At 45.3% G+C, this 27,592-nt stretch overlaps 2 protein-coding genes and 1 pseudogene across 5 annotated transcripts in view; all 3 read left to right on the plus strand.

Moving 5' to 3' along the window:
• The first annotated feature begins 2,570 nt into the window (after window positions 1-2,570).
• LOC128347024 (zinc finger and SCAN domain-containing protein 31-like) lies at window positions 2,571-9,620 on the plus strand. 2 transcript variants are annotated; one of them, XM_053301024.1, is made up of 4 exons: window positions 2,571-2,625; window positions 3,645-4,263; window positions 5,532-5,634; window positions 9,172-9,620. In XM_053301024.1, exons 2-4 carry the CDS (start codon window positions 3,859-3,861, stop codon window positions 9,294-9,296), a joined length of 633 nt encoding a protein of 210 aa, XP_053156999.1. In that variant the 5' UTR covers window positions 2,571-2,625; window positions 3,645-3,858; the 3' UTR covers window positions 9,297-9,620. The 2 variants fall into 2 exon arrangements, with proteins under 2 accessions (XP_053156999.1, XP_053156998.1); XM_053301023.1 differs by lacking the exon at window positions 9,172-9,620 and having other exon boundaries at window positions 5,532-5,974.
• A 5,161-nt stretch (window positions 9,621-14,781) lies between these two features.
• Window positions 14,782-27,592, plus strand: part of LOC128347025 (zinc finger protein 208-like) — a 50,578-nt pseudogene continuing 37,767 nt past the window's right edge.
• The window catches only part of LOC128347016 (zinc finger protein 345-like), a 75,476-nt gene continuing 74,630 nt past the window's right edge, over window positions 26,747-27,592 (plus strand). For all 3 annotated transcript variants that reach the window (XM_053300984.1, XM_053300985.1, XM_053300987.1), the window contains exon 1: window positions 26,747-26,959. The gene's annotated coding sequence lies outside the window, so the exon portion shown is untranslated. The remainder of the gene's footprint in view (window positions 26,960-27,592) is intronic.

Raw genomic sequence — 27,592 nt, forward strand, 5'->3', positions numbered from 1 at the left:
ACTCCCTCCAAATCCCCATCAGAGGCAGGCTTGAGTCAGGGATGTCATACTGAGGATTAGGCAAATTAATGGAGGATTGGAGTCCAATCCTTCCCAGATGTTGTTGACTACAACTCCCAGAATCCCCAAGCAAAAACCGTTGCAGCTGGGGATTCTGGGAGTTGTAGTCAAGAACATCGGGGGGGGGGATCCCTGTTAGAGGGAATACTGGATAGGATCAGTGGCTACTAGTCTGGGTAACTGTGTAGTTCCATCAGGATCAGAGGGGGCATGTCCCTAAACAGCCGGTGCCAGGGAACACCAATGGGAGCGGGTGCGGCTGCCCCCTTTCACCCACTTGCAGGCTTCCTAGAGATATACCTGGTTGGCCACTGCATGAAGCAGGATTCTGGACTGGATGGACCTTTGGCCTGATCCAGCAGGACTTTTCTTATGTTCTTGTACATATGGCAGCAAGTTTCTCTTTGCTTAGGCTGCACCACCTCTTTTTTCTCCCTGCACATGTAAAAGGGCAAGATCCTGCACCCTGTCCACTCATCATGGATCTAGCCATAGATCACTCATCATGGATCTACTCATCATGGATCTAGCCAGATCTAGCCATTCTGCCCCACTGGATATGCCCAGCCCACCAACTCATTTGCACAGCTGCAGAATATATAAATAAATAAGCAATTGAACAATTTCTTTTAATTATATTATAAAGTATAATAAATGAGGACAAAGGCCCCACTCTTCATTCCTTCAAAGGAAATGTGGAACTCTGAAGCTGCCCCTGGGACTTCCCACCCCTCAAGGAACCCAAAAGCGGCAGGAAACAGATGCAGGAGGCAGCACTGTGTGTGCTATGCAAGTTCCCATTAGTCCCTTCTGGCCCACAGCTTGTGTAAGTCCCTTTGCACCACTTCTGAACACTGCCGATTGGTATCAGTGTGCCACTCAAACAGCTCCACTCACAGCCCTAGATGCGATTCCATATTCATTTATTCAACCAGATAAGAGATTTCATATTTATTTATTAAACTACAGCTCTCATGATCCCCTAATGAGTTTCGGCAGGGGTCCATGAAAATTGTAGTCCAACAGCATGTGGGAAACCACATTTTGAACCCCTGTATGGAACACATTTGGGGGGGTGCACGTGCGTTCAAGGGTCTGGGATTCTCTGGGTGGGAGATGTCAGGGATTGAATCTGGGGCCTTCTGCATGCAACAAAGACAGATGCCACGCGCCCCACTGGCCTCTCCAGGCGACCCCTCCCCTCCGTTTCCCTCCTTCCTCGCTTTCATGCCTTAAGATTTTTCTTGCACGATTTTTCTTTCCCCAGCCCCACCCCCCTAGCTTTCCCAATGAAGGGGGGGAAGCCGCTTTCCCAATCCAACCCACCCACCCACCCCCAAACTCCCAAGAAATGTAGAAGCCGGCCCGTTGGCAAAAGCCAGCAGGAAGTGATAGATCTCTTTCGCTTGGTGCTTGAGAAAAGAGACAGCAAAGCTGGGGGTGGGGACAGCGGCATTAGTCAGGGGGAAGCAGTGATGCAGTTGCGGATTCAGATCACAAGTGCAGGCGCGCTTTCCTTGACAGCTCTCAGGGCCCTGCCCACTCCAATAGCCAGAGAAGCCGAGAAGTACCTGCGCTCCGTCCCTGCGCACCCGCCCCCTCCAGGGGCCAGCAGCAACCCTGGCTCCGGATACAGACCCCCTCTGGCTCCTGGTCTGCCCCCAAGAGAGCCGCCGCTCCTTGGTTCTTCAAGAGGCGGCGCCCTCGGATCGAACCGCCTGCGTTGCGGCTTCTTCTCTGCCTTTGCACGCCCTTCCTCTCCTCTCCTCGCTTTGCTTCCTGGAGAGATTCACGCGAAGGGTTAAAAGAAGGGAGGCTCCTTTCCTAGAGAGGCGTCTGCGAAGTGGGGTGGGGGGCTCCTGTCCAGAGACAGTCCCGACATACACATATACGGTTCTTATAGCCTTTCTTTCAGTACGTGATTCTTCCTCCCCATTTTTATCTTCACATCCATCCTGTGAGCTAGCTAGGTTAGGCTGAACTGAAGTCACCCCTGGAACTTCCATGCCCGAGCAGGGAAGAATCTGAACCCAGGTCGGCCCACTCCCAGACCAACCCTCTAACCACTACACCACACTGCCTCTCAGTTGCGTGGGTACAGATTGCAGGATAAAAATTGCTGGAGGACCACAATCTCGGCCTCCTGGAGTTCAGTCTTCTTTATTTCTGTGTGTCGTTCCCTGCCGCTGTTCACCTTTGAGTCATCTCCATCCACCACAATGGGTGGACTTTCCAATCCGGAGGCTCCAAACAGACATGCAGAGGATTGCAGGCGGGGTATCATAGAGACTTTTTTAAAAGCCTAATTATTCGCGGGAGCAGGGTCATGACTGGGTTTAGTTATCAGCAGAGTGGACCGGGGGCCGGGCCAGAGCGCGGATGCTTTAAGTATCTCTTGCCGTGGTCCAGGCTGCGATCTCAGAGGGATGAGGCGGGCGAGGGGTTAAAGGGAGCGCCTGAAGACTCCTAGAGGGGCCCGGGGAGGGGGAGGGGCTGAGCATCCGGCCCTCCTCCCCGAAGTCTCGCAGCCGCAGATTAGAAACAAGCTCAAGCCGTGAATGCAAAGTACGTGTGTGGGGTGTAGCAGGGAAGGAAGCGGGGTCAGAGAGTGTCCGCAGAGGGGGCTCCAGATTGGGAGCAAAGCAAGCGAGTCGGCTCATTCCCCTGCTCTGCCTGGGCAGGGCCTGGGCGGCGGCTGCTGCTGCTCCTCCCCCCTCTGCCCCGGCTGAGCTGCAGCTTTTGCAGAGCTGCGGAGGGAGCTGAGCCTGCAGGCAAATGGCAGATCATGTTGGACTAGAGCAAGACAGTCCCCAGATGCAAAGGCAGGGGGCGGGTCTGCCGGGGGGGGGGCTTCGTTTCCTTCCGCAGCAGAGTCAGTTCTCCAAGGGTTAATAAAGCGAGAGATCCGAGAGGGCTGAGTTCGCCCGAAGCAGGGACTGTGCATTGGGACACACACCCCTTCCTGGGCAGCCCCTGGTCCTTGGGAGAAGCTGAAGGTAAAGTTGAGTCCAATCGGTGTCCACTCCTGGCGCCCACAGAGTCCTGTGGTTTTCTTTGGTAGAATACGGGAGGGGTTCACCATTGCCATCTCCCGTGCAGTATGAGATTATGCCTTTCAGCATCTTCCTATATCTCTGCTGCCCAATATCTCGGAAACGTACCGGTGGGGATTAGAACCAGCAACCTCTTGCTCCCTAAGCAAGTTACTTCCCTGCTACACCATAAGGTGGCTTTAGCCAGGGTGTTTTCCCTTCATCCGGGATGTGGGAAGGACCATCTATGGTGCAGCGGAGGGTGCCAGGTAGGAAAGTGAGGAGGGAGAGCTCTGTTTGAAATGGGGAGAATGGGGATCTCTGTATCCTACGCATGTGGGCAGTCTCAGTTGTTTGTCAAGAGTGAGCCACTCTCCTTTGAAACTTTGAACCCAGAATTTCTAGCAGGCCCAGCAATAGTGACAGGGGAGCTCAAGGGTGGGCAGGGAGACAGAGGGGGTGACAGCCCAGTGGCCAGAGTGCTTTGAGGAGATTTGGCCAGTGCTTGCTCTCCCACACCCAAATCTTGAAATATGTCTGATTTTCTTACAGGGAGAAATTTTGGCCACTAGCTAGAATCACCCACATATGCAGAATATTCCAACCAGCTGCATTACATGATTTAATACTGCAGGAAAAGAAGGAGGTTGGAGTAAATCAGCTCACCTGCCAGGAGGGCTCTTGAATTAAGAGAGAAATCTGGCTGGAGAGCAAGGAGAGCTTTGGGTATTCCTGGACGCTGCCTTTCCTGCACAGCAGAGCAAAGATGGAAGAAGAATGCTGCATAGCCCCTAAAGTAGTTAGAGGCTGTGAGGTTGGAAGCAGTGGGGAATTTTGGGACAAACCCCAGCACAAGATTCCAGGAGAGGATACTGCCAGCACTGAAGCACAGCGCCAGCGCTTCAGGCAGTTCTGCTACCAGGAGGCTGAAAGGCCCAGAGAAGTTTGCAGCCGACTCCACAGCCTTTGCTGTCAGTGGCTGAAGCCAGAAAGACACACAAAAGCTCAGATGCTGGACCTGGTGATCTTGGAGCAGTTCTTGTCTGTCCTGCCCCCGGAGATGGTGAGCTGGGTCAGGGAATGTGGAGCGGAGAGCAGCTCCCAGGCGGTGGCCTTGGCAGAAGGTTTCCTCCTGAGCCGGGCAGAGGACAAGAGGCAGGCACAGTGGCAGGTGAGAGCATCTTTCTAATTCTGGTAACTCCAATGGTCTGAAAATTTAAACCATACAGTCCTAGAAATTCTACTTAATAGGCCAATTTTGGGGTGTCATTCCAGAAAAGGTTGCTCCAAGCTCCTTTTTTAAAAATTACACCGTATCTTGTTGATGATGATTTTAAAAATGTATATCCCAGTAGCTAACAAATATATCAAAACAGCTGTACAATTAGTGCAAATCAATAAGACCTACAGTCCTCATCAGTCTGGTTTAAAGTGTGTTACCTCCCAAAGCCCCTGAAATGAAGCTGCCTCTGCCTGAAAACCAAGAGAGATGGAGAAGAAGGAACCTCCCTGGGTCTGGAGATCCATCCCCTCAGTGCTATTGCTGAGAAGGCCCTGACCTAGCCACCTTAACTTTCGTCCAGGTAGTTCCCAGGGCTAAGCACATGTGAGGGATGGTATCCTAAGCATCTCCACTGGTTGCCCAGTTTTTTCTGGAAATCATCCGAAGAAGGGATGCAGGCCAGGGGTTCCAAATGTCTGTGTGTGTTTGTTTTTATATTTTTGTGTTAAATTGTTAACACCGCCTAGATACACATTTTGGGTGGTATATGAGAGATAGATAAGAGTCCTACTGGATCTGGCCGAGGCCTGTCTAGTCCAGCATCCTGTTTCCCACAGTGGTCCTCAGACGCTTCTGGGAAGCCCCCAGGCAGGAGATGAAGGCATGCCCCTCTCCTTTTTTTGCTCCCCTCCAACTGGTATTGGGAGAGATCCTGCCTTGAGCCTGTGCTAATAGTCCAGTCCTCGGATCCCACTGTAGACCTGGCCGTCAGGCAATCGCAGGCCTTGAGTTGAGGAGGTAGCTGGAGTGCATGGAGACTGAGGCAGGCTGTCCTTGCCCTTGGCCTGCACTGCTGCCCCCCTATCTGCCTTCCCTTCCCTGCCTGGGAGGGATCAGAGGAAGCTGCCTTATACCAGGCCAGGCCACTGGTCCATCCTGCTCAGTATTGTCAGCCACTCTCCAAGTCATTTCTGGCAGGAGTCCCTCCCAGCCCTACACGGAGATGCTGCTGGGGAGTGAACCTGGGACCTTCTGCATGCAAGCAGCTGCTCTGCCACTGAGCTGCAGCCTCGCCCCCTAATACCTTATCAGCAGACAGTGGTCACAGGGAGTAGTCACCCGTTCAAATGCCAGCCAGGGTAGACCCTGCTTAGTGAAGGGGACAATTCCTGCTCACTGCCGCAAGACTAGCTCTCCCTTCTTTGCTCCCCTTTCAGAAGCAGGAGGCAGAATGGGCAGAGATGGCCCCATCAAGCCCCATGCAGAGGCTGCTGTGCAAGAGCATCACAGAGGAACACAAGAGAGGGGCCCCCTTGCTGGGTAAGGATGGAAGGCACAGAGTGCAGCTTGGTCTCTCCCTTCTAGATATCCCTGAAATTGGGGGCTGCTTGTATGCTACTCTTGGGGCTTGGGGGAATTGGAGACAGGACACTCTTCTCCGTTCTCTTATCACATTTTAAAAATAGATTCCCTCCCTCCAACCAAGTTGGCTTTAATATTTATATATTAAAGATAATGATGTGCTAGACACATTTATAAATAAGTGAGTTCTCTGTGTTAACCTTATTATTCCTGTAATTAACAAATTGGATCCACTATTACATGCTGTTGTCCATGATTCAAGGAATGTTTTGTTTTTTCATTTTTGTCTGAAGATATGAGATCCCTTTTTTCTTGTGACTTTGTAAATATACAGTAATCCAAAATCTTTGGTTTAAAATGAGTTATTCTGTTTACTTTTTCACTCATGCCTTGAAAAGAATGGAAATTGCACGTTAAGGTGCCTGTCTTAACTTCCGTGCCATGTAGCTCATCGAGAGAGGTCCGTCTCTGGATGCCACCAGCTCATCTGGCAGCCACTCGGGAGAGGGCGTTCTCTGCAGTCATTCCTGACCTGTGGAATGCACTAAATTCTTGTTTTAATAACTGTTCAGTTTTGTTTTTGTTGCATTTATTTGTGTGAACTGCCTAGAGCCTTTGAAGTCAGGCGGTATATAAAATAAATTAATTAATTAATATAAATATAAGCTGTAAAGACTTTGTACAGCCTGGTATATGATGATAGCTTTAGAAATGAGGCTCCATGTACCCACTTCGCTAGGATCAGAGATGCATCAGGCAGAAATTAATCAGGAACATATCTAGGAAGTGATTAAGGAAACTGCACCTGTTAATTGTCAAATGCCTGGATGCATCCCTCCCCAGCCCAATATCTCACTGAAAGTCGGATAGTGCAAAGGCAAAGTTCAAGTACATGGAACCTCATTTCTAAAGCCATCATCATATACCAAAGTCTTTACAGCTATAATTTGGTATACATTATTTTTTAAAAAATAAATAAACTTCAAACCTGTACCTTGAATTGTGCCCCAGTATGATAGGAGAAACTTATTTCACCAGGAACTGCAATACCAGGTTTTTAAATTCTCAACATCCAAAAGACAAATGGAGAGAATTTTACAAGATCAAAATAAGAAACAAACCCCAACGCAATAGTTGCAAAAGTGCAAACAAAGCACATAGATAAACATTGTCCACAAGCTTTTTTTATTTCAATGCTTTATAAATAAACTCCCAATTCCTTGAAAACTTAACAAAATCCTGATTTGCCCTTGTGCACCCCCCTTAAGTTACTTTTGTCAAGATAATCTTGTAGCAATGGACAGTCTTTGCAAACAAGTTTGCAAACAAGTTTTGCAAACTGAAGCAATACAGAGGCCTAGTTCTCAGGACCAAGTCAGGGTAGGAGGATCATCCAGCCAGGCTCCCCCGAAATGGCCATGTCAGCAAAAATTGACATAAGCGACGAGGGGGAAGTGCAAGTGTCCTAGCTGCAGTCATGGACTGACTCCACCCTCAGTCCAGTGCTGGGTCCATAAGGTGGGTTGCTCATCACTGTCCTGCCCACATCTTGTCTAGCAGACAATCACTTCTCCCTTCTCCTACCTTGATTTTTGCTGACACGCAGCCGTTTCTCTGGGGCACACATGGAGCTTGGAGCCTGGCTGTTTGCACCTTCTACCCTGGTTTTAGTTGTGAGGATGGGTTTACTGTCTAGCCACAGTTGAGTGTATGTACCTGCCTCTGGAGACCAAGGATGGTCTGGGGCTTCTTTCTGTGTACCATTCACCCCACTGCCCAACAGAGTCCCTAACTGAGCTGACTGACTTGGTGTGGAGTTGGTGCGGGTCTCCCAGACTGATAGTTGTGGGGACTTCAACGTTCACTTTGAGTCCAGTTCATCAGGATCAGCTCAGGAGTTCATAGCAACCGTGACAACTATGGGCCTATCCCAGGTGGTTTCAGGACCAATGCACATTGCTGGTCGCACGATCGATCTGGTTTTCTGCTCTGATCAGAATGTTGTTCCGTGGGTGGGGACTCCTGTGATTTCCACATTGTGGAATGAACCACCATCTGGTTAAGGTTGGACCCGCTCCACAACCCTCCTTCACAGGGCTGAAGGACCTATTAGAATGGTCCACCCAAGAATGCTATTGAGTCCAATAGTATTCCAAGAAGTCTTGGAGAGCTTTAATGTTCTGCCTGCGGTTCTGTCAATGCTCTGGTGCAAACAAGGAACAATGATAGGTGAACCCCACTGAAATTCACTGCCCAGTATTTCTCCACCTTCTTCCCCTATAAAAGTGCATGAATGCACACCAGTCCTGCTAAGCATGCTGTCTGCCATGTTGAGCAATCTGCAGAGAGAAACCCAGCATTTGTCTAAGCATTTGTTACCCGTGGTAATTTGTGGGAACATAACCCCCGTGATTAAGGAGGTCCACCTATAGTTTGTTTATCAATCACACTTGTATATCGCCTCAAATTCGTGTCTCTGGGCAGTTCACAATGATATAAAACAGTTAAGCACACATATATAAACTAACAATCTAAAAAAACCAGTCACAAAATTAAAACCTATAAATTATCCAGAAGCTGAAAAAGCCTGAGTAAAAAGATGGGTTTTAAAATATTTTTTTAAAAATTGTCAGAGATGGGGAGGATCGTATCTCAATAGGGAGTGCATTCCATGGTCCCGGGGAAGCAACCGAGAAGGCCCGTCTCCGTCTGTCCTCCAGATGAACTGGCGGCAACTGGAGACGGACCTCCACAGGCATCCACAATGGACGGTGAGGCTCATAATGAAGGAGACATTCTCTCAAATACCTCATAATGAAGGAGGCGTTCTCTTAAATAGATCATAATCCATCCCCATTTACACACATGAGTTCAAGATAAGCAGGAAGTGAGTTGTCTAGTTTTTCCTCTTTCCATCATCCTCATGAGCACAAGTGCAACACCCAAAGCAGTCTCCAACAATCTCCCTGATTCTCTCTACCCACCACCCTTCTGCCCATCCACTTCTGATTACCTTCATGTTGGCCAGGTAGGCCAACACAAAGAATCATTTAAGGAAGGCTGAGAGTCCTCAGCAGAAAACAGGAATCCCGATCACCATGAAGCCCAAGGCCCCACACTTGAGCCTGGAGTCAGCCAGAAGGAAGCATGGCATATTGTTTCCCCGGGGTTACCAGCCAGGTCCCTAATTGTTATTTATGGCTCACAGCAGGCGACCACAGCTAGCCCAGCCAGCCTCTGCCCTCCTCCAGCCAGGTAGAAGCAGGAAGTGGGCAGGCAAGGGAGGAGGCCCGTGAAATATGAGCTGCTGCCCACTGCACCTGCTCCTTCTGCCACCTTGATAATCTGGCTCTGGAAGGAATATCTGGTGAATAGAACAGAAATTTCTAGTACAGAACCAGTGCCTAGAAGTAAACAGGAATATAGGTGTGATTTATACAATGTGTTTGTATATGAAGGCTAAAAGACTCCCCATGTGCTTTCTCTCCCTCGCAGGTGGCAGAGTGGCCTTAGTGCCTGATTCTAAATGGACCCCTGTTTGTACTGGAGCCAGAGAAGCGACTGTGTGTCCTCCTCAGGTAGGGAATAGGTCATTCATTGAGGTCATTGCTTGTCTCTAATCAGCATCTGATTGCATTTTTATTTATTTTAACATATCTGTATACCACCCAAAACACAAGTCTCTGTGCAATTTACATATCCTCCTTAATAATCCCTTTCATTCCCTCATTGTCTAACAGTCCAACTGCCTCCCTGACATGTTTCCTGCTTTGGATGTATTTAAAGAAGTTTTCGTTATTCCCACTGATGCTTTTAGCTAAATGTTCCTCAGACTCTCTTTTTGTCTCCCTTATTGTCACCTTGCATTTCTTTAGCCAGAGTTTGTGTTCCTTTCTGTTCTCTTCATTTGGACAGGCCTTCCAATTTCGGAAGGGAGTCTTCTTCCCTTTTATAGCTTCCTTGATATTACCTGTTAGCCATGCTGGCATCCTCCTGGACTTAGTGGTACCTTTCCTCCTCTTGGGTATACAATCTAACTGGGTTTTTAGTATTGTGTTTTTGAGTAAACTCCATGCATTCTGGAGCGAAGTGACTCTCCTGATTTTTCCTTTCAGCTTTCTTTTAACCATACTCCTCATTTTGATGAGAAGTGTTCTCTTCTGAAATTCATACACTGAGCAGACAGTGGGGGGAAAGTAGGATTTCTTTGCCGCGATCATTGCCATAGAATAGGCCCTAATATGGACTCTAGCCTGTGTCAGTCACATTTCTTTTTAGTTTTCCACCAACAACACTCAATCTGTCTGCCAGCCTGCTTCATTGTCCTTGCAGAGGGGTTTTGTTTTTTAAAAAGAAATGGTGGGGTGCATCTAGATCAAAAGTGCTCAAGACCTGTCCCTTCCACCCAGTTTACTAGATCTGCTGTGAATAGGAGCAGCACACTCAGCTGGGAAAGTGCTTGTTTGCTTGTCTGTTTTCTTCCAGATAAATGCTTGCCTCCCCTGAAACTTTGGGTCCTTCAGGTAAATAGGCAGTTACCCCACCTTCCGGCCTCCTTTCAGCTTCTGAGCAAAAACAAGTTTATAGAGGAAATTATTGATGAGTCAAGAAAAAGGTGATGTTTTTGTGTCTCCTTTTTTCAGGGTCCAGTGTCCTTTGAGGAGGTCTCTGTGTATTTCATGGAGGACGAGTGGGCTCTTCTGGATCCTGGCCAAAGAGATCTGTATAGGGAGGTCATGCTGGAGAATTATAGGATGGTTGCCTCTCTGGGTAAGGACCGTTTTACTGATAGATGCTAAAAACTGTTGCTGGTTCTTGGGTTAAGAACACAACACAGGACACTCCTCCATCCCAGTCTTATTTTGAGGCTGTGATCCAGATTCTATCTCCAAACAAATGTTTCTTTGTTTTTCTGGATCTTTGGCTGTGAAGTGGGAAAGAGGAACCAAGAAGCAACTTGATTTTTAAACCACTGTAACTTTAGAGCTGTCTGTAAACAGGGACCATTTATATTCTCAAACCACGAAATTCTTAAGACTATGCAAAGCATTAACTGATTCGATCTGGGGGAAGATGCGCACTTTGGAGCTGCCCCTGATCTTATTCAGTTCTTCAGGGTTTGCTTCTCTTGGCTTCATTCAAAATGGTTGCTTCTACTTGGACCCTTTTGCTACTTGAACTCCTGGACCTACTTACCCACAGGTGATAGGACACCCACAGGAGATAGGACAGTTTGTACTCTAGTTTGATTTCTGGATCAGCAGCTTCAATTGACATATGACTTCTTAAATGACTTTCAACAGGTGTGTGTTTTTTTACTCTCCCTGCAGTCCTGGCAAAAGTGCAGGGTAGCTTGGGAACCATAGTCATTTCAGGGACTCTTGCCATTACAGCTGCCCCTGAAAATACTGCAGTTCCCAAGGGGTTGAATCAAAGGTGGATCCAATCTAAACCAGACTATGGTCAGTTCAGGCTGAATCTTTCAGAGCTGGGCCAAAGCCCAACAAATTACTTCATTGGACCTCTGTAGCAACCACTCCTGAAGCAAGAAGACAGCAAGTATTCAGGCTTCATCCTCAGTTATTTGGTCATGCATTTCTGAATATTCTGGTTGTATTTTTGCTGATTGTTAATCAAACTATAGAATGTTCCTGCAGCCATATTAATCTTCTGGTAAGCATATTTTGAGGTATGCGAATATTCAGAGAACATCTTCTGAGATAAGTCCAATAAGTTGCTATATTCTTAAAGAGGAGGACCCTAATTTATGAGCTTCGAAAGCTCCGTTTTTGCAACTTTCTCTCCTTCCCTGCCACACACACCTGGTTTACAGCATGCCTGCTGCCACAGCTTACATTAATTTGATTAGTGTAACATTCAGTGTTCCCTGTGCAGGGCTGTCTCTAGTGGGGTGTGGGACTGGGGGGCCTCCTTAACTTTTCAATAGCAAGTAGGACTCACCACTACCACCAAATTAATTGTCCTGCCTCATTCATTTTCAAGCTGGCCATGGCTAACTTTCGGCTGCAGAAGCAAGCAAAGAAAGAGCAAGAAGCAAGCAAACAACCTCCCCCTCCCTCACCCCCATCCACCACCCTCCCTGCTTACAAGCTGCTGATAATAATCAGAGGCACACTGGCCATAGCTAAGCTTAGAAGCAAGCAAACCACTCTCCCTGGAGTGTTCCCTCTAATTTTTTTTCACGTATGTGCAGGATGATTTTGCTCAGGGCGGCAGTACCAAGGGAGGTAGTGTGGCTGCTAGTGTTCCCTCTAACAGGGATTGCCAGATATTGTTGACTACAACTCCCAGCATCCCCAGCGGCAGTAGCCTTTGCTTGGGGATTCTGGGAGTTGTAGTCAACAACTTCTGGAAATCCCTGTTAGAGGGAACACTGGTGGGCACACGTGCATTCAGAGTTCAGCCTTCCTGATTCAACCTGAGTGGAATCTAAACAACTCTCCCTGCATGTTAACCTACCTAACAGGGTTGTTGTGAGGAAAACAATTCATGTACACTGCTCTGGGCTCCTTGGAGGAAGAACAGGATATAAATGTAGTAAGCGTATCATTTAGTAAGCATATCACTTAGACCCCTGATGACTGGGCAAAGAAGCACCTTTTTAATGTGGTGATTCTCTTTATTTAGCAGGGGGAGAGTAACTGGCCCTATCCACTCCCAGCACAGTACTTCCAGTGCCTGTTGCTGGTGTCTGTCTTATATTTCTTTTTAGATTGTGAGCCCTTTGGGGACAGGGAGCCATCTTATTTATTTATTGTTTCTCTATGTAAACCGCTTTGGAAACTTTTGTTGAAAAGCAGTATATAAATATTTGTTGTAAGGAGCTGGGGATGGCACTTCATTTGCTGGTGGTGGGGAGTCCCACTTGTTATAAGAACTTTGGAATGGCTGGGCAGAGTTTATACTACTAAATTTGTATCCTGTTCTTCCTCCAAGGAACCCAGGGCATTGTACATATTGCTTAATCCAAATTGCCCTTCAAAGCATGGTTAAAAAATACTGTTTTAATGTAAAGTTAAAGTAGCATTTCCTAACTTTCCATACCAACTATTACTGCACATGGACAGTCCTTTTTTTCTGAATGAAAGAAGAAAAAAGGTACTTGAACTCATGTTTAATGACTCCTCGGGGGGAGTAATGAAAATGATTAAAATATTCCTGCTACTTAAATTAGCTGAATGCACTACTTCCTACACCAGAATACATTCAAGGAAAGGGTTCTGTGTTGTTGTTTATTGCATTTTTAGGAGAAATTCTGCATATAATCATCATCATGTTTACTGTTGTTGTTCTCAACAAGAGATTTTTAACGCTCAATTCCATAACAACATCATGCCCCCCAAAAGCAGAACACCTCTTCCTCCCTCGCCCTCCACTCATTCGCTCACTCCCAGTCTCCCTACTCACCCCACCCAAAGGGCAGCCCTGTCCCTGTGACAGGGTGTTATTGACTACAACTCCCATAATCCCCAGCCAAAGGCCATTGCAGCTTAAGATGATGAGAGTTGTAGTCAACAACCCTTGGGAATCCCTGCCTCGGGGTCAAATACAGCAGTACAAATGGTGTTGTGGTTCTGGGCCAGCTGGCAGCTTTCCTCTGGTTTCTGGAGGCACCTCGCTGGCACAGATCCTGTCCGCATGGCTTCTCCTTCAAACCAAGCCCTGCCCTGTTCCTCTCCTTCTGCCTTCCCTTTTGACTTTCAGACTAGATCTTTCTCTTCCCCCTGGTATGTAGGCAGGCAGCCACTTTCTATTTCTTCCTTTTCTAAAAGGAAGCTGCTTTCTACTGAGTCGGTCCATTTAGCTCAGAATTGTCCACAAAAACTGGCAGCGGCTTCTGCAAGGCTGCCGGCAGGAGTCTCTCTCAGCCCTATCTGGAGATGCCAGGGAAGGAACCTGGAATCTTCTGCATGCAAGCAGGCAGGCGCTCTTCCACTGAGCTATGGCCCCATCCCCTAAGGGGAATATCTTACAGTGCTCACACATGTAGTCTCCCATTCAAATGCTAACCAGGGCAGGACCTGCTTAGCAGAGGGGACAATTCATGCTTGCCTCTGCAACACCAGCTCTCTTCCCTCTACTTCCTGCCCCATTCTGGTTCTACTCCTTCCCAGCTGGCCACACCCCAGATGAAAGTTCTTGATGCTCCTCTAGAAGTTATTGGTTTAAAAAAAAAGAAGAGTGGAATACTTCGAGGGCTATCCCCATTAGACTGTCCAAGGTATGATGTACTCCATTGCCAAAAGAAGGCTGAGAAATGAGAAGGAAACCTCTTTTCAACTGTCCAGATGAGGATACTTATCCATTAGGCTTAGCAAAGTGCCTTCAATTCCATGACCAAATCAAAGAGCAGACAGTAAGGCGGGGGGGGGGGGGCAAGGGACCCCACGGTTGGATAATTTCTCAGTTATACTAATCATCAGGGTTCTCCCTTTATCCAAGCAGGTGATGGGAGCAATATGGAAAATTCTGTGGGAAAGCAAGAGTTGCTTTTGGGAAAGACCAGTCATGAAATGGAAGAAGAGATCTACGGGGATCAAGAGGAACCAAGGAGGCAGGAATGGATCCAAGCAGATTGCCTAGAAATTCCAGCCCAACAAAAGCATGGTGATGGAAAGGGAATGAAAACACCGCCTGTGTGTGTGAAACCATTCAGTTGTATATCGAGCCTAGGTACCTACTGCAGAACCCAAGTGGAGGAGAAGCCAAATCCATACTCAGAGCATGGGAAGAGCTTTAGTCGGAGCTCACAGCTGATCTCCCATCAAAGTAGCCAGACAGCGGGGAATGCTGCTTGGAATGGGGATGAATCAGAGATGCAGGACAGAAACCCAATGGAGATTTTAAGGGATGAATCTGATGCTTGTCAGAGAGAGGATTTCCAACTCATCTCTAGAGTACAAGAAAAAAAGAAAGGAAAGGTAAATTGCCATGGACAGGCAGAGACCTTCAGTAGTCGTCTAAGCCTTAAGTCATATAAGAGAATCGATATACTGTGCAAATGTTTGGAGTGTGGAAAGAGTTTTAGTCGGAAATCAAACTTAACAGCTCATCAAAGAATCCACACAGAGAAACCATATCAGTGCTCAGAGTGTGGAAAGAGCTTTAGTCGGAGTGAACAGTTTACTATCCATCAAAGAATCCACACAGGAGAGAGACCATATGAATGCCTGGAGTGTGGAAGGAGTTTTGGTCGTAGTGGAGACCTTACTATGCATCAAAGAATCCATATAGCAGAGAAACCATTTAAATGTCTGAAGTGTGGAAAGAGCTTCAACCAGAACACCCATCTTATTTCCCATCAAAGAATGCACACAGGGGAGAAACCATTTAAATGCCTGGAGTGTGGAAAAAGCTTCAGTCATAGCTCAAACTTTAGTACCCATAAGAGATTTCACAATGGGGAGAAGTTGTATAAATGCCTGGAGTGTGGAAAGAGCTTTGGTTATAGTGAACACCTTAGTATCCATCAAAGAATCCATACAGGAGAGAAACCATTCAAATGCCTGGATTGTGGAAAGAGCTTTCGATGTAGTGCATACCGTAGTATCCATCAAAAAATCCACACAGGGGAGAAACCATTCAAATGCCTGGAGTGTGGAAAGAGCTTCATCCTGAAAACACGACTTACTTCCCATCAAAGAATCCACACAGGAGAGAAACCATTTAAGTGCCTGGTGTGTGGAAAGAGCTTCATACAGAACAGCCATCTTACTTCCCATCAAAGAATCCATACAGGAGAGAAACCATTTAAATGCTTAGACTGTGGAAAGAGCTTTAGTCACAGCTCAAACCTTAGTACTCATAAGAGATTTCACAAAGGGGAGAAGCAGTATAATTGCCTGGAGTGTGGAAAGAACTTTGTTCATAGTGAACACCTTAGTATCCATCAAAGAATCCATACAGGGGAGAAACCATTTAAATGCCTGGATTGTGGGAAGAGCTTTGGACGTAGTGCATACCTTAGTATCCATCAAAGAATCCACACAGGGGAGAAACCATATGAATGCCTAGAGTGTGGAAAGAGCTTTAAATGCAGCTCAGCCCTTTCTAGGCATCACAAAATCCACACAGGTGAGAATCCTTTTAAATGTCAGGAGTGTGGAAAGAGCTTCATCAAGAAGATAAACCTCAGTAACCATCAAAGAGTTCACACAGGGCACACCCATTTGGTTGAAATGATTTAGGCAGGCGCAAGGAACTTGCATCCCATCTAGGAGTGCATGCAGGGGAGATACCTCTTGTGATTGATTTGGCCTCACTGTATTCTTTGTTGCTGTTCTTTAGAAGTCTTAAGCCACCACTGATGGTAGCGTAATATTCCTGGTTTCACAGGAATATTAATATGGCCCAAGATTCCCCTCATATGGGCACTTTCCAGATTACAAGCTACAACGTATGTGCTAAGTGTGGTTCCATACTACCTGTGTTTTGACATCACAGTCCCTGTACCATTAGCAAGGTGCCGTTCACATTTCCAATGCCGCCTTTTGAGTTTATCTTTGCATTTTAGTGATGCAATGTTACATATGCATTGCAGGATAATAGCAGTATTTTTGGCCCTATCCACCTTCCGCACAGTACTTCCAGTGACTGTTGCTGGTGTGTCTTATGTTTCTTTTTAGAGTGTGAGCCCTTTGGGGGACAGGGAGCCATCTTATTTGTTTGTTATTTCTCTTTGTTGTTTCTTATTTGTTGTTTCTCTTTGTAAACTGCCCTGAGCCATTTTTGGAAGGGCAGTATAGAAATCGAATTCTTCATCATCATCATCATTATCATCATCATCATCATCTGTTCATATCTAAATTCCGGTGCATTTGGGGGAAACTCACCTCAGCCATATCCTTTCCTTTAGGTGATACAGATCTTTTAAATGGTACAGTTCTGTGTAAGCCATTGCAGAATTTCGTTAAAAGACAAGTGAAGGGTGGGGAAAGATCACCAGAGAAACTCCTTGATATTCTCAGATGAAGCAATCAAGCTGTAAGCACCATAAAACTAAACTTGATTGCATTTTGTCAGACCAAGGTTTTTGGGTTTTTTAATGGACAGACAATGGATTCAAATTAGGTGAAATGCTGAGGTTGTTCTCAAAGTTTGAAGAGTTTCAGCTGAGCATTCAACAGATGTGTGGGAGATAGAAAATTGCTACAAAATCTTAAATTTTTATTGTAGTTGCTAGCTAGGGGTTAATTGCCTGGAAATCCCCGTGAACTCTGTGATTGGTAGCCAGACCCAGCCTGAGATCAATTACATTCAAAAGGGGTTCTTCCCTCTCTTTTTGGAGGAGGAGTCTATAGCTCAGTTTTATTTTATTTTTACATTTATATCCCGCTGTTCCTCCAAGGAGCCCAGAGCGGTGTGCTACCTACTTGAGTTTCTCTTTCACAACAACCCTGTGAAGTAGGTTAGGCTGAGAGAGAAGCAACTGGCCCAGAGTCACCCAGCTAGTTTCATGGCTGAATGGGGATTTGAACTCGGGTCTCCCCGGTCCTAGTCCAGCACTCTAACCACTACACCACACTGGCTCTCTTGTCTGTTTTAGAGCTACTTTCTTTTTGGTAGTTCAGCCTGTTGAAAGCTGAAGAGAGAGCAGCCAGAAAGGGCTGGGGTCACACTCTCTCCCCCAGGTCCTCAATGGGAGGCCTGGACCGACAAAGCTGAAGGAAAAGCTGCAGAAAAAGAAAACCTCTGAGGAAGAACTGCCATCTGAGAAAAGTCAGTGGCAAGGAAAGTTCTCAGTTAGACCATGCGTTTGGTGTTTTTTTTTTCTGAGCCTGTGAATCCTAAAAACTGATTTGTTTTTCCTATTGCCAATCCTTATATTTTCTCCACAATCAAGTGCTTCAGAGAATTAAAAAAAAACCCTCTTTCTTCTATATAAGACCAGTTTGGAATGCCCTGTGGGAAAGGGGAGGGAGGTTCCTGAGCACCATGTTAATGTGCCATGGATCCTAGTGGTCACCAATTGTGCCTGTCCCGCGAGGGTTCTTTATTGATTCCAGTTGGATGGTGGGTGGGTGGTCTACTCTACCCAACCCAGGATATCCAAAGAGAAGAAGAATAAGGACCCTGCCCTAAAGGAGAGTAGGTATTGGCAGCAAGCACTACCAGCCTGGAGGACCAGTCCCTTTAGTGGGAGTCAATCCTTCTGTCACCCTGTAAACAGGCAGGGGTCTACCCAGTGGATCAGGGGCCCCCACTGCTACAGGTATTATATTTGACTGTATATTGGTTTTGCATCATTTTTAAAATATCAGTTCACAGGTATTATAAATGTTCTAGAATCAAGTATTAAGAACTACCTTCTAGAAACAATCTCTACTTTCTGTATTTAAGTGCTGTGTCCTTTCTGATTTTTTTTAACCTGTTTGAATGGTTACAATTCTTCAGTATTATGCTGAAAGTAAAGATTCATAAAAATAAAACATGCTCGTGCATGGAAATCTTCATATTTATTTAAAAACGCCGCTAAGGAATCCAGGGCTCCTGGATGAAGGACCTTAATAGCTCTTTGCATTCTATTTTGACTTCTAGTGTATTCTGTTGGGTGTCATGCCCCCACTTGAGAACACTGGAGAGGAGTGGGGGGCAGGCAACTTACTAGAAGGTGGGGAAGCACCTGAGGAGGAGCAGGCCGGTGATGTGAATGGGGAGATAATTGAGACAGGCCAGGGTGAATGTTTGGCGCAGAAGGGACCAGCAGGCCACTATCTCCTCAAGGATGCAGACAAGAAAAATGTCAGCAACAGGTGAGGGAATGAGGAGTAATCGGCTCGTGAGGAGGCAGCAGGAGCCAGATTGAATCTATGGCAGCTGGTGGGGGTGGAGTGTTGATTACGTGCAGGTGGCCACTGACTATAAATCAGGCAGCCTGTGGCTTGAACAACTGCTGAAAACAACACATCAAATCGGCCTGCACCTCTGTCGGAGAGATTTTGACCTTGGAATCTGGGCTCCTCACTTCTGTATCCCTGGTGAGACTGTTAAACTTGCCTCTCTAGCAATAAAAGACTGAATCCTGAGCTACTGGCTATTGTATCATATCTCTGGCCAGCGTCTTCCGTCAAGTGAGCTCGCAACATTGGGTGGAGCTTTATTGTTGCTATAGTAATATTTAATGTCAAGTTTGTAAGTGTAAATGTTTGTTTTGTCCTAATCTATTTTGTTCTCATTTGTTTTATTTTACTGTATGCTTTTGACTCATTGTTATTAGAATAATTTCAATGTTATATATATTTTATCATTATGGGTTATATTCTTAAATTCCTTTAATCTTGTGATCTGGAATATACAGTGAGGGAAATAAGTATTTGATCCCCTGCTGATTTTGTCCGTTTGCCCTCTGACACAGAAATGACCAGGCTATAATTGGAATGGTAGGTTTATTGTAGCTGTGAGAGACAGAATAACAACAAACAAACCCTCAAAAGCCCAGTGCCCAAAAGTCAGCGATGGATTTGCATTGTAGTGAGGGAAATAAGTATTTGATCCCTTCACAAAAGATGTCTTAGTACTTGGTGGCAAAACCCTTGTTGGCAATCACAGAGGTCAGACGTTTCTTGTAGTTGGCCACCAGGTTTGCACACAACCCAGGAGGGATGTTGTCCCACTCCTCTTTGCAGATCCTCTCCAAGTCAGAAAGGTTTCAAGGCTGATGTTTAGCAACCCGAACCTTCAGCTCCCTCCACAGATTTTCTATGGGATTAAGGTCTGGAGACTGGCTGGGCCACTCCAGGACCTTCATGTGCTTCTTCTTGAGCCACTCCTTTGTTGCCTTGGCTGTGTGTTTTGGATCATTGTCATGCTAGAATACCCATCCACGACCCATTCTCAATGCCCTGGCTGAGGGAAGGAGGTGCTCACCTAAGATCTGACGGTACATGGTCCCATCCATCGTCCCTTCAATGCAGTGAAGGTGTCCTGTCCCCTTAGCAGAAAAACACCCCCAAAGCATAATGTGTCCACCTCCATGTTTGACGGTGGGGATGGTGTTCTTGGGCTCATAGGCAGCATTCCTCCTCCACTACACACGGCGAGTTGAGTTGATGCCAAAGAGCTCGATTTTGGTCTCATCTGACCACAACACTTTCACCCAGTTCTCCTCTGGATCATTCAGATGTGCATTGGCAAACTGCAGACAGGCCTGTACATGTGCTGCCTTGAGCAGGGGGACCTTGCGGGCACTGCAAGATTTCAGTCCTTCACGGCGTAGTGTGTTACCAATTGTTTTCTTGGTGACTATGGTTCCAGCTGCCCTGAGATCATTGACAAGTTCCCCCCGTGTAGTTCTGGGCTGCTTTGTCACCGTTCTCATGATCATTGCAAGGTGAGATCTTGCATGGAGCCCCAGACCGAGGGAGATTGACAGTTATTTTGTGTTTCTTCCATTTGCGAGTTATCGTGCCAACTGTAGTCACCTTCTCACCAAGCTGCTTGGCGATAGTCTTGTAGCCCAGTCCAGCCTTGTGCAGGTCTACAACCTTGTCCCTGACATCCTTCAACAGCTCTTTGGTCTTGGGCATGGTGGTGAGTTTGGAAGCTGAGTGATTGCTTGCTTCTATGGACAGGTGTCTTTTATACAGGTACTGTAACAAGCTGGGATTAGGAGCACTCCCTTACAGAGGGTGTTCCTCATCTCAGCTCATTACCTGCATATAGTGAAAAGACACCTGGGAGCCTGAAATCTTGCTGGTTGATAGGGGATCGAATACTTATTTCCCTCACTACAATGCAAATCCATCGCTGACTTTTGGGCACTGGGCTTTTGAGGGTTTGTTTGTTGTTGTTCTGTCTCTCACAGCTACAATAAACCTACCATTCCAATTATAGCCTGGTCATTTCTGTGTCAGAGGGCAAACGGACAAAATCAGCAGGGGATCAAATACTTATTTCCCTCAGTGTAAATGGAATAAGGGATACAAATAGAAGATTTTACATTGCTTAGGCAGTTTAAATTATCATATTTATGTTCTCCAGGAGATTCACTTTGATGATGAAAGTCACTGCTTTTTACACAGCAGCAATGAACCTTTGGCCCTTCCTTTTGGTTTTAAAGCGAAAGTCGCAATGCTAGAGTAGCCTTATTATTTAAAAATAGACCTGACTTTAAAACTGAAAGTGTTTTAGAAGTTCCTTATGGCAGGTTAACCTACACTGATTTTACTGTTTAAGGGGCGTCTGGTGCAACTAAGAATAAAAGGTTCATTCATTCTTTTAGGATTTGTGTGACTGATGCTTATATTAACTTGGCTCAAAAGAAAGCTCTCTGGGTGAAGTTGAAAGATGTGTGTAGTACTAGATGTCGCCTGCTGATTGTAGGTGCTGTTAATAATTAGGCCCAGCCAGAAGATAGGAGAACTTTATTGGGTGGTTGACCAATTTTTCTCCATGTTCACCTCTGACGGTTGATGAAGTGACTTTCAACCGTTTTTGGTAAAACTTTAGGATTGAGAATAAAGCTTTATGTGTGTTTGACGATTTTGATTATTAGTTATTTAGATCTAAGGCAGTATTTGGAGCAAAGTATACATATTATCTCACTTGAACTGTTAGTTGTTTGGGGCATCAAAATCCTTTGAAGTTTATAGGTGTAGGCTGTGGTTTACTACATGGTCAAAGCACACGATAGTTGCTTTCATGTGTAATCATAATGATGTGGCTCCGATGGATAAATCATCGTGACACTTAATTCCTAAGGTTTTACAGTTTGCAGAGTTTAAAGATAGGATTATGCTGGAATTGCAACAACAAATTTCTCTTTTTGGACTCTACTGAAGAGTTTAGGGGCGTGGGAAAGGTTGGACTTTTTGGAATCTACTGAAGAGTTATTTAGCGGCATGGGAAAGTTTGGAAGAGAATGGTTGCTAAAAGATGCAGCACTTCTTCTAGTTGTGTTTATGAGAAAACAGTTGGAGCTTACCATAAGGCAATAGTTCATCTTCTACAGATTTCTGATAAAATGAACAAGGGTGAACCCTTTGATACTGAGTTAAGGCAACAGTGTAAGGAACAGATGAGAGCATTTCAAAATCAGTTGTATCGTATTGAAAATAGATTGTATCAATTTAAAGGTTCTATTCAGAAAGGGGAATGGGCAAAAGATAAAGTAAGTAAAACTTCTTTGACTTTTACTGGACTACGGTCAAATATAGATAGTTCTTTAGAAGTTGATCCTCAAAAAATGTTACATATAATGTCTCAGTTTTATATGGATTTGTATTCTAAAAAAGATATTTCTAAATTAGAGGTACTATCTTATCTGGATAGGTTTTGTAGTGTTAATGAATTTGGTTCTTGTTATTCCCTTACTGCTGGAGAAAAGAAGCATTTTATACACTCAGTGATGGAAGAGGAGCTTAAAGAGGTAATTTCGCAGGGGAAAGGTACTTCTGCTTGGTCCTTGACAGCCTAACTTGCCTTTATTATAAAACTTTTTCTGAAATATCGATACCCATGATTTTAAGACTGTTTGATTTTTTTTTTCTTGTAGAAAGGGGGATACTACCTTACCACAGTTGGCAACCTATAGCTCTAACAAATGTTGATTATAGAATTTTTGGAAAACTTTTGAACTGTTTGGTAAAGGTGTTATACTGGGTCGTAAGATGACTGATTCTTTGTGTGTCTTGCAAGAACGTTTCCCATCTATTCAAAGAGGTCATTGAAAATGTCACCATATGATGTTAGATCAAGTAAAAGCCTTTAATAAAGTAGACTGCAGTTATCTGTGGACCATATTGAAGTTTAAAGGCATTCCCCCTCTCTTTATTAGCTGGATGCAGCTGTTATATAAAGATTCATCATAGACACTGCAAATTGTTGGCAACACTGCAAACTGTTGGCAAAGTGATCAAATTAGATGATGATCCGGTGTCCGTCAAGCTTGTCCATTGACTCGGTTACTCTATGTTTTAGCTTTAGATCCAGTTTTTATTAGGATCCAGCGGGAAACTCTTTTGAACAGTTTCTCAGTCCCCCTTTTTTGTGTGAAAGATTTTGGGATGAAGTAAATGGGGTTAAGGTTTAAGTTCTTTAGCTCACACTGATGATGTAAGAACATAAGAACAACCCTGCTGGATCGGGCCCAAGGCCCATTTAGTCCAGCATCCTGTTTCACACAGTGGCCCACCAGATGCCGCTGGAAGCCACAGGCAGGAGTTGAGGGCATGGCCTCTCTCCTGCTGTTACTCCCCTGCAACTGGTACTCAGAGGCATCCTGCCTTTGAGGCTGGAGGTGGCCTATAGTCCTCCGACTAGTAGCCGAAGATAGACCTCTCCTCCATGAATTTATCCAAATCCCTCTTAAAGCCATCCAGGTTGTTGGCTGTCACCACATCGCATGGCCGAGAATTCCACAAATTGATTATGCGTTGTGTGAAAAAGTACTTCTGTTTGTTGGTCCTAGATTTCCTGGCAAGCAATTTCTAGTGTTAATGTGAGAGGGAGAAGAATTTCTCTCTTTCCACTTTCTCCACACCATGGATGATTTTGTAGACCTCTATCATGTCTCCCCGCAGTCATCTTTTTTCTAAACTAAAAAGCCCCAAGTGTTGTAGTCTTGCCTCATAAGAAAGGTGCTCTAGGCCCCTGATCATCTTGGTTGCCCTCTTCTGCACCTTTTACAGTTCTACAGTGTCCTTTTTAAGATGAGGTGACCAGAATTGTATACAGTACTCCAGGTGTGACCGCACCATAGTTTTGTATACGGGCATTATAATATTAGCAGTTTTGTTTTCCATCCCCTTCCTAATGATCCCTAGCATGGAATTGGCCTTTTTCACAGCTGCCGCACATTGAGTTGACCCTTTCAGTGCACTGTCCACCACGACCCCAAGATCCCTCTCCTGGTCAGTCACTGACAGCTCAGATCCCATTAGCATATACTTGAAGTTGGGGTTCTTCATCCCAATTTGCATCACTTTACACTTGCCAACATTTAACCGCATTTGTCACTTTGTCGCCCACTCACCCAGTGTGGAGAGATCCGTTTGGAGCTCTTCACAATCTGTTTTGGATTTCACTACTCGAAAGAGTTTGGTATCATCTGCAAATCTGGCCACTTCGCTGCTTACCTGCTTCACTGCATCCAATGTGTTTCTGTTATTAGTGGATGAGTAGGAGGTTTTGGTTACTTTGTCTATTTTTTGGGAATTTTGAAAGTTTTTTGGTTCCAAATTAAATTAAGTAAAGAAGATTGACCATATTTTGTTAAGATTGACCATAGATAGCATAGTCTTTTTGCTTGCTTGTTTTTGAATTTGAAAATTTTAGGTCTGCAGATCTATAGAATCTGAACTTTTTTGGTAGATATGGTGAATATTTTAGGGATAAATTTTGTTATTAAACATAACATTTTGAACATAAACTGGTTGAACTGGGAAAAAGTTACAGAAAAAACATTTATGGAAAAAGTGGAATCTATTAATGCATCAGAAAGCTGTTTATAGTAGAACATATTTAGTGTCTTTAGTATATAATTTGGCTATCATTTATTCCCCCCCCCCCATTAGATTTATTACAGAATGTCAAGTTTTTAAGCTTGTGTGGGGCACAGCATCTTTTCATTTTGGCTCGAGCTGTAGCCTTGAAAGAAATAGAAAAAATGAGTTTGCTCTTCCAGCATTGAAACCTCATTTTGTTACTCAGTTTGTTGCTTATAATTTTGGAACTTGTGTTTTAATGTTTGCTGTAGAGTGAAAGTTTTGAGTAGGATATGGGTTTCTTTTTTCTTTTTCTTTTTTGCTTTAGGTTGGCAAGAGTCTGTATGGCGAAGGTTTTTCAGGATAAAGGATCTTTTGATCACAATGTAACTAGAGGTTTGAAGCAGAGCAGTCTGGACTTCTTGAGGAATCTGTTTTTTGAATTAAAGAAACAGTCACTCCTATTCTTTTTAAGAAATCTTCAGTAAGACAATCGAGAAAAGTTATTTATAGTAGTATTCTAGAAGAAGCCTTTTTCCTCCCACTTTTGGGGCGTAAACAACTGAAACTTCATGTTTCATTATGGTGCAATCTGATGGTTCAATTGAGTTGTTGAAGGAGAAAAGTGTGTCCTTCCATTCATGGGATTTACAGTGGTGCCTGTATCACCAGGGTTGGGCAGTCAATGCAGCTAAACCTTGGCTCCCAATGGATTGACAAATGTGTCCTTGGATTATTTGTCAGCAGGAATCCAATTTGACAGGAGAAGAACCTATGGAGCATGGGTGTAGCATCCATGGGTCAAGCAGGGACAAATGTCCCTGGGCCCAGAGGGTCAGGGGGCCTCCAAGTAGAGATGTGCACGGAACCATGGCCAGGCAGTTCGGAGGCCCTGGGGTTGGCACTTTACGAACGGGAGGTGCACTTACCCCTCCCGCCACTTTCCCCCCTGTCAGCGCCGTATTTTTCTAAAAACCATATTTTTCTAAAAACCTTCAGGGCAGCAGCGTACCCTCCTGCCACCCCATTGCCCTCATCAGTCGGAAGTGGCCAGAAGTACTGGGCATGCATGCGCCCGTTGTGTGCATGTGCATGCATGGCAGACAGGCACACGCACGCAACAGGCACATGCGTGCCCGATACTTCAGGCCAATGAGGACAACTGGGCGGCATGGAGGTATGCTGCCGCCCTGAAGGTTTTTAGAAAAATACAGCGCCGGTGAGGAAAAGCAGCGGGAGGGGTAAGTGCACCCTCCCCCCGCCCTTAAAGTGCCAACCCCTTCGGACACTGAACCGGCTCCGGCATTTGGACTGATTCGGAGGCCTCTAAAATGTTCTTCAAACCGGTTCGTGCGCGTCCCTACCACCCAAGCAGGCCGCCCCACCTCCCCTGCCCCGTCCGCCACCATTTCTTATCTGTTGGTCTACAGGGGGGTGAGCTGAGCAAGGCAGGGCACCCCCCTGGAGGCGGCAGCAGGTGCTGTGGCTGGCGGGCCTCTCAGCCTGAACTGCGTGCCTGCGCAGTTCGACTATGGGTGTTGTGTGCCTGTGACATCATGGTGCCCGGGGGCAGCCAAGGAGGAGGTAGGAGCAGTGGCTGGGGGATGTTGATTGCCCTTCCCTTTGCATCTGACATCAGGTGCAGGGGGCATAGCTTAGGGCGCTGGGGCACTCATGTGCTTCTCACATGCAATCGGGGTGGCCCCCGTCCAGATTTTGGCCCCTGGCCCCTGAGGGTCTCACTATGCCCCTACTAAGGAGACTCTGCAGTATTTTTTAAAAGACTGCTGTGGTAGCTCAAGAAGTGTGGAGGAGAGTGAGTCGTTTTTGGATTGGCTCGAATTACAAAATCAGTCTTGGGAGGAATTGGCCTCCAGTTTGTATGGGAAAAGAGTTTCAGGGTCCCCATAGAAAGGATTCTAAGAAGAGGAATAGAAATGGGAGAATGAAATCTGAATATTGAAATTTACCTTTTTGTGTAATTTGGCTTGTAAATTTATATGTGATTATTATGCTTTGTTTTTACATAGAAACCAAGAAATGAAATGTCATCAAGGTTGATGTTACTGTATCTTTCTTTTGGGAAAGGTTGTATAGTTATGTTTTTAAAAAAAAAGTGCCTCTACTAAACTGAAATGGGAAAAATTTTGGAAGTGGACTCTCAATGCAACTCCACCAATAACACGAGTTATTTATTCTATCAATGTATAGCTTGTATAATTTGTATTTGAATTTCTGTATGTTCATTGTTTTGTACTTCTCTTTGGGTGTATGTACTTGTCTGTATTTTTACAATGTAAATTTTTCCTGTATTTCATTGTAATTTTGTAATGTAACATAATTTTGGTAGTTTGTAATATAAATAAAAGATTTGTTTCCTTTTGAAAAAAAATTTTTTAACCCAATTCTACCTGTTCTAGAGACCCTAACCACAGATCCTGCCTCTAGCCCTAACTATCCCTATCTCTGGCTTATCCCAGCCCTATCTAACTCTAACTCCCTCCAGCTCCATTTGACAATGTCAGTTAGCTCCAACTGAATTTTATAGACACATGAGTACTCCATTCCATAGCCCCTCCCTTAGGAATTCTCTCCAGAGGGGGTCCCTAAGTTTAAATTCCTTTTGATTGATCATGTGTACTAACCAATCACCACACACTGATGAGTTTAAGAGGCAGACCAGAGTCATTATATTTCATAGACCAGTAGGCTGCAATGGGATCTTTGTGCCAGCCATTTACTGCTGATTAACATAGACTATATTGTGCCTTATTTGGTTTTGGTGCCAAATTCTATTAGAACTTGTTTAACTCCGCTTTGGAAGGAGTCCAGGAGGACTGGTTAGCATATTTTTTCTATACCAAATGAGCAGTTAGCAACATGTCAAGATTTGCACAGTCACACAAAGATCTCTCCAGTTTGGATGAGTGGGCAACAAAATGGCAAATGAAGTTTGATGTAAATATAAAGTGATGCACATTTGGGCAAAAAACTATGAGCTGTTGGTGACTGACCAGGAGAGAGATCTTGGGGTCATGGTGAACAGCTCGTTGAAAGTATCAACTCAGCTGTGGCTATGCAGAGGCCAATTGCATAGGTGTGGCAGCCTCCAAAATGGCCATCACACCGGAGGAGGAAGGCCCGAACGGGCCGAAGAGCTGGCTGCAAGGAAGGCCGGTGGGGGGAGAGGGAACATCAAACGGGCTCCATGTCAAGCCGGTTTGCACATCCCTAATGTGCTGTGGGTTTGTTTTGTTTTTACACTCGGTTTTATTGCAATGTGCACACTGCATTTTAATTGTGTTCTTGAGCAGTTGCTTGAGAAAACAGCATAGAGATCAAATCAATCAATAAATGGGGAACAGCAGCCATGTTGCTTTGAGCAGTTGCTTGAGAAAACAGCTAGAGATCAAATCAATCAATAAATGGGGGAAAGCAGCATAGAAATCTAACAAATAAATAAATTATCTGAG

Source organism: Hemicordylus capensis, chromosome 2 (genome assembly GCF_027244095.1).
Source record: "Hemicordylus capensis ecotype Gifberg chromosome 2, rHemCap1.1.pri, whole genome shotgun sequence".
NCBI classification, from domain to species: domain Eukaryota; kingdom Metazoa; phylum Chordata; class Lepidosauria; order Squamata; family Cordylidae; genus Hemicordylus; species Hemicordylus capensis.

What these genes read in the sequence shown, in the direction of transcription:
- LOC128347024 (XM_053301023.1), top strand. Translation starts at nt 3,859, where the DNA reads ATGGAAGAAGAATGCTGCATAGCCCCTAAAGTAGTTAGAGGCTGTGAG. An exon ending in AGAGGCAGGCACAGTGGCAG is followed by an intron (nt 4,264 to 5,531) that starts GTGAGAGCATCT and finishes CTCCCCTTTCAG; the next exon opens with AAGCAGGAGGCAGAATGGGC.